Genomic DNA, 7,080 nt, shown 5'->3' with positions numbered 1-7,080 from the left:
TTCAGACTTTGTAAACTTATCAAAGATCTGTGACAGTTTTATATATTTATTTTATTTCATGAGTTTATCGTAGTATCCTAATTAGGATCGCCACGATTAAACTATTGCCCTACGCATACTCAAATATAAAGTGAAACTCTATGATTAAAACGTGCTTTTTAGCTTGTTTAAGTATATATGTATATTCAGTGCTGCAATTCCAACATTCTGTCGGTTTCTGTTCCCACGTTTGGTTGCGATGTACAATGGAGTTTATTTTTGTGTGTTTTTTACTTTGTTTTTCTACTACATTACTGCTTGACCATCTCAATTTTTTTTTCTAATTCAGTTGGTATGTTAAAACAGATATTACAAGGGCAGTCAGCCAATTTTAAAACGATCTTCTGTAACTACCACGATACGAAAGTGCAATCACCGCTGAGCGCGGAGGCGGAATGCACTCACGTTAGTGTTGCTACTTGTAGCTATTGAGTAGTCTGTGTTCTACTGACGAATAGCGAGTAACAGTAAGCCGCGGCTTAGCGCAGTAAATAGGATATGCTAATGATCTCTCGCGATACACGCTTTGCAGTAATGAGCGGATTACTGTCATAACTCGTAAACTCTGCCGTGGCTTTCATAACAAATCCTTTCGGTATGAATTGTTATGAAATTTTCAATTTTCAAAACATAACGTAAATATAATAATATAGATATACATATACATAAATAATATAGATATACTGTAATCATTAATAAGAAGTGATCATGCGTCCATATAGGTACACACCTAAATTACATAATAGGGGCATTTATGCTTTTATAATTTCGATTTTTACACATAAAAATCGCACGATATAAGAATCATCGATTTACGTACGAACGTAACGAACGAAATAACGCTTAGCGAAACATTTAGCGATTCATTTTCCGATTATAAAAAAGTATATAACTTTATTTGTCTCTGCACAACAATACATTAGATTTTGTATATAGATAGCTTAATATCTAGTGTTATGCGCACAATATATCGTTTAATCCTATTTACCTAACATTGCGAGAGACTAGTGCCAGACTAGTAGTATAGACTAGTATTATATAACCATATTCTATATCAATATTACCAACGTCGAGAAAAATTATTCGCATAAAAACGCACATGTGTGTGTGACTCCAAATAATCTATATATATAAAAGAAAGTCGTGTTAGTTACACTATTTATAACTCAATAACGGCTAAACCGATCATGTTGAAATTTGCTACAGTGATAGTCTGAGATACTAGAAAGGACATAGGATAGTTTTTATCCCGGAAATCTAACGGGAACTGGAACTTTGCCGGTACACACCAGGTCTGTCTTTCCTGCAACTACGCGGGCAAAGCCGCGGGCGAAATGCTAGTAATTAATAAAATAAAGTATGCCGGAATGATAAAATATGTCTAGGTTAGCAGCCAGCATTGCTCGCGGCAGGGTGACGCAGCTGGTCATCGAATCATGTATATTTGAATATCCAGTTCAATTTAAATCGCAATTATACCGGTTCTTACTTTCGGAATAATTTTATCGGGTGAAGTACCGTGTTATGGAATATCACATTCCCTAAGTATCCTTCCTTAAATTTTTTAAAGACCACCATTTAATGGTAAATTCTCAAAGCGTTCCTTCTAAAAAAACATTTTTCGTCGATTCTGATGCCTCGCCTTAATCCTATTAAAAAAACAAATACCCATTACCTACAGAAATATATGCATATACAAACTATGTAACGAAATCTGGGAAAGGTACTGTGCATGCATGCGCACGCTACTGTGTTTCGTTAGGTCGGTAGGATCCGGATGCCCGTATGCTTTTCCTTACCCCTCCCCATGATTTATTTGTTGACTCCATCAATTCTTTTTCATAATTCTTATCGAGTAAAATTTGCAATCCATTGGCACAGGTGTATATCCTCTGCAGATGTTTATGGGCTGTGCTGGTCGCTTACCATCAGGCGACCTTATAACGAAGAAAAATACAAAGAAACATAATATTTCAGAACAATGAGTTTCATAATCTTATCATAACACAATTATTATCGCCAGTATCAAAAGGTTTATTTATATGCCAATCATAACTTTTTATCAATCTATGTCCTTATCAGGACTAAACTATTGAGCAGCTAATTGTGCAGTCTACATACTGTCGTATCTCGATCAGTCATCACGGATCAGTGGCCGGCCGCAGCGCTGACGCAATACACGTCAAGTGTGGTTTTACTGTGATAAATCACAAAAAATGTACAATAACCTGCGCCAACATTAATAAACACGAAAAAAAACTTTACAAACATGTATTTCGTCAGCAATCGAGTCATTTCAAGATAATTAAATGATGTAAAAATTCATAAAAAAGTGCAAATCAGTGAACAATAATAACATAACCTAAAAACTTAACCTTGTCCATTCCGCGTTCAACTATAGTTACTTCGTGAATCGTATTTTCAATGATTATGTGATTAAGTCGTTAAAATGAAGTACAGAAAGAAACTAGTGTTGTTTTCGTTGTTTTTGATGAATTTAGTGGATCAGCCGGCTCCCGAGGTGGATATTGAACAGGGGAAATTGGTCGGTAAAGTGAGTGGGGATGGGTCGTTTTTCGAATACATTGGCATTCCGTACGCGACAACCAATAGCAGCACGCGCTTCAAGGTCAGTGTCTAGTCTCTAATGTCAACATAACATTTAATGCTAAATAGAAAACCATATTATTCGCTTTTTCTTACAGATGCGTTTATTTTATTACTTAATTGAAATTTTTGTAATTATGTAATGTTTAAAACCAATGTAAACATAGATATTTGTTCATTATCAAGCTACATAGTAACTGTCTACCTTCGTATACCTACGATTCTATTGGCATTAGATTATAATATGTAATAGCATTATCAGAGTAATTATATTGAAGTTTTAAATATGTATTTAATTACATTACTTGCTTGATAATATTGATGTTTTAATAACTACATAATAATATGGTATATTATAGTAAGTATATAGGCACTTTAAAATAATGTAAGTACTCGTAATAATTTATGTCTACACATTAGTGTGCAAACACATTAATAATAATGTAATGCATTTACTAACATTAGTTATAAAGAGAAAAATTACTTATGTTTTTGTATGTTTGTAACGTTTTCACGCAAAAAACCACTTGAGCGATTTAAAAAAATTCTTTCACCATTAGTCAGCTGCAACTTCACTGAGTTATATAGTCTTTACACATATTTACCACGGACGAAGCCGGGGCGAAAAGCTAGTACAATATATATTATGATAAAACTGTAATTAAACCATTTTTGTGCATTAAATATTTTTTAAATTAAGAGTAATTGCATGTTTATATGTATGTTGGGCAGATTTTGACGAAATTTATGTCATGGTAGGATATATAATTAGCTTCAACTTATAGCCTAAATTTTATTTGAAAAAGAAAATTGTTTTGATTTGGATTGGCTACACATTCTTTTTACTTCACGGAGGAATAAAAAAATCACCTATATTTGGGTTGCCATTGGACAGGTCTTTCAAAATTCAATATAGGTTCCTAAATAGGTAAATTACAGTGATACGTTGGATATACAGTACGTGATACGTGATCTCTGAGTGCTATTATCGGGCTATATTCATGTCACTGACTAAAACCAGGGCGGCCCTATCATCATTTCAATAAGATAATAAACGTACATATGTATGAGATTAATAAATTGTGTAAAATGCAATTAATTAAAATTGAATTTCTTAGATGACCTACCACGTAAACCTAAACCACACAATTATACTATTAAAAAAGCCATTTCTCACGTTGTTTATTATTCACTAGGTTCCCGCACGCAGCTTGTGTGCACTTTATCGTGTAGCGCCGTTCCCCAGACAAATTTCCATATATTTTATCCCTTTCAAGTTTTGTGTTTTTCACATCAGTATTCATGAAAAGCAAAGATTTCAGCCTACACATACCGTGGAATAAAAACACTTTTGCATTTGTAACATTAAATGTATTTCTTTTCAGGCACCTGGCCCACCTCCGAGATGGGCAGGCGTGTTCCAAGCCATCACCGCCGACATGTGCCCCCAAATTAGCCTCCTTGGAAGAGTAGTCGGCTCAGAAGACTGTCTCAAAATAAACGTATACGTACCCGCCCTCGCGAGGCGACCGTTGAAGGTTATGGTCTTTATCCACGGTGGCGCCTTCATCTTAGGCAGTGGCGGTAAACTTATCTATGCCCCACATTTCTTTATGAAGAAAGATGTCATTCTAGTCACTTTTAATTATAGACTTGGAGCTTTAGGCTTCATCTGCCTCGGAACCAAGGATGCGCCAGGCAACGCCGGTCTAAAAGATCAAATAGCAGCTTTAAAATGGGTGAAAAAAAATATCGCTGCCTTCGGCGGAGATCCCCACGACATAACTCTATTTGGTGAAAGTGCTGGCGCCACCTCAGCATCGGTGCTATTAGCGAGTCCTATTACTGAAGGATTGTTCACAAAGATTATCATGCAGAGTGGAAATTCTGTATCAAACTGGGCCATTAATAGGAAACCGGTTTGGAAAGCCAGTCTGGTAGCGAAGAAGATGGGCTTCGACTCAGAGGATCCTCATGAGTTATACGAATTCTTCAAGACAGCAGATTATAGAGATCTCGTGTCGGTTCCTCCCGGCACGCCCGATGATTTATTTTTTGATACGCAACTCCTACACCTGCCGTGTGTGGAAGAAGAAATACCTGGAGAAGAAGCGGTAATCACCGATCTACCTTATAATCTATTGTCACAAAACGTTAAGAATATACCTGTTATCCACGGGACTAATTCTAAAGAAGGAATGTTCCTAACATCAGAAGATGACGGATCGGTAGACAAGAGAAATGGAATGTATATAATTGCGAGTGATTTGCGTTTCTCGTCAGTGGAAGAAGGGATGACCGTGTCGCGGAGGGCGCAGGAGTTCTACTTCGGTGACGAACCGATAAGTTTGCAGAAGATAGACAATGTGACAGATCTATACACAGACTTGTACTTCGAAGTGCCCGCGATCATGGAGACGGAACTTTTATTGAATAGGACTACTTCTCGGGTGTTTAATTACATTTTTAATTACTCTGGTGGCAGGAACTTTTTGAAGCAGCGCTCTGGGCGCGGCCACGAGCCCGGCGCCTGCCACGCTGATGACCTGTTCTACTTGTTCGACTCAGCGCTTACGCCTTTTCCAATCAGTAGTCAAGATTGGCTTATGATTGATACAATGACAACAATGTGGGCTAACTTTGCTAAATATAGGTATGGGATTTTTATTTCTTCGTTTTATATGTATTATGAACAAATTTGTTTTAGCATTTTAATCCGCTATTTTGTTTCATCGTATAAGTTTTAATTAGTTTTGAATTTTGAGACTCATCGGGTATTTAGAGATAAAAATTCAGAGAAAATTGATATCATTTTTTTATGTATGTAGGTACACCTAATGACTCATTTTTAAAATACATTTCTTTTTACAGTGACCCGACACCAAATTCCCAAAAGCTGCCTTACAAATGGCTGCCGAGTGAAAAAAATAACTTGAGATTTTTATACATTGATGATAAGCTCAAAATGGGACCCATGCCTCACCTGGAGGCCTACGCGATGTGGAAGGACATTTATACGAAATACCGCAAAACGAATGTAAAGCAGCCCTCTATTGGCCCTGTGACTTGATAACTTTGGGAGTAAACAATAATAGACATAGGAAAATAAAGTGTTCGCGGATGTTGTAAATATTTATTGCTCGGTTCAAGATCTCATGATGGCGAGGTGTGATTTTTTAGTAATAAAAAATAATATATATATATATATATATATATATATATATATATATATATATATATATATATATATAGAGCACAGAGCATAAAACAGCTGCGAAATTGACAATCCCAATATTAATTCTACCATTATAGGGATTCTATCAATAAGATATACCATGAATAATGTTTACCCTGTGTTTGAAAAAACACGTTGCTACATATTATTAAGTTCAACCTGTGCACCAAAACCAGCCACTTAACACAACACTTAGTCTAACCAGTGCACTATACATGATCTATATTTAATTATAATACAAAGTCACTTTCTCTGTCCCTATGTCCCTATGTAAGCTTAAATCTTTAAAGCTACGCAACGGATATTGATGGGTTTTTTTTTAATTGATAGAATGAATCAAGAGGAAGGTTTATATGTATAATAACACAAATTAAACTACTCTGAATTTAACGCGTGTGAAGCCGCGATAATAAATCAAATTATCGCAGAAGCGCCAAGCGGATAGGAACTGGATTACAGGTATAGACTGTCGTTGCATCGCGTTTCAGTTCCGAACCCAAGCTTATAATATTTATAGCGAGCTCGTTAGGAGGAACACGGCATCGTTACTGCGAACAATACAATTCACCGAATAATCATTTGAAATATCTTCCATTTTATCAGGTTGTTAGCGAATAAAATATTTTTCGCGATAAAGTAGCTCTTAACCGACTGCGCCTCCATCCACTACTCGAAATGCTTTTAGGTTTGTTCAGCGTCAGAAAAGTATTTATTCTTAATGTATCATTATTACCCAAGAAAAGAAATTCTCTACGCAAGTGATCACCGCGTTTGCCCGCCTCCTTGGTTCTGTGATTAACGCGTGAGCGTAGAACCGAGGGGTTCAATTCGCGGTGGGGACGCACAAAAAAATGTCTCGGTCTGGCAGGACACAGAAGGCTGACCTACTTGTCAGTAAAGAAAATCGATCAGTGAAATACATCATACACATCATCTGCCCCTTTCATCATTCACTTTTAAGCAAGCACTTCGCTTTATCTCGGTTTATAACCTAATAAGCTTTGGTAAGCTTTAGTCAATTCATGCACCCCTTTATCGATAGTTTCTTCAACAATGCATTGAACTCTAGTAGGCAATGAAAGGTAAACCTGTATTAAGATTCAAGTATAAGGAAGACATAATATGAAGATTATTTTGCATTTGTCTTAACTAATGGTCACGTACACGGTATAAATATCGAAAACTAGTAAATAATGTGA

General features: G+C 36.2%; 1 protein-coding gene across 1 annotated transcript; it reads left to right on the top strand.

The window, feature by feature from the left end:
• Positions 1 to 2,192: 2,192 nt before the first annotated feature.
• On the top strand, positions 2,193 to 5,766 carry LOC119838707 (esterase FE4-like). The gene is made up of 3 exons (XM_038364790.1): positions 2,193 to 2,668; positions 4,032 to 5,299; positions 5,518 to 5,766. Exons 1-3 carry the CDS (start codon positions 2,489 to 2,491, stop codon positions 5,714 to 5,716), a joined length of 1,647 nt encoding a protein of 548 aa, XP_038220718.1. The 5' UTR covers positions 2,193 to 2,488; the 3' UTR covers positions 5,717 to 5,766.
• Positions 5,767 to 7,080: the final 1,314 nt, after the last annotated feature.

Source organism: Zerene cesonia, unplaced genomic scaffold, assembly GCF_012273895.1.
Source record: "Zerene cesonia ecotype Mississippi unplaced genomic scaffold, Zerene_cesonia_1.1 Zces_u004, whole genome shotgun sequence".
NCBI classification, from domain to species: Eukaryota; Metazoa; Arthropoda; class Insecta; order Lepidoptera; family Pieridae; genus Zerene; species Zerene cesonia.
This window is presented reverse-complemented; position numbering and strand designations above follow the sequence as displayed.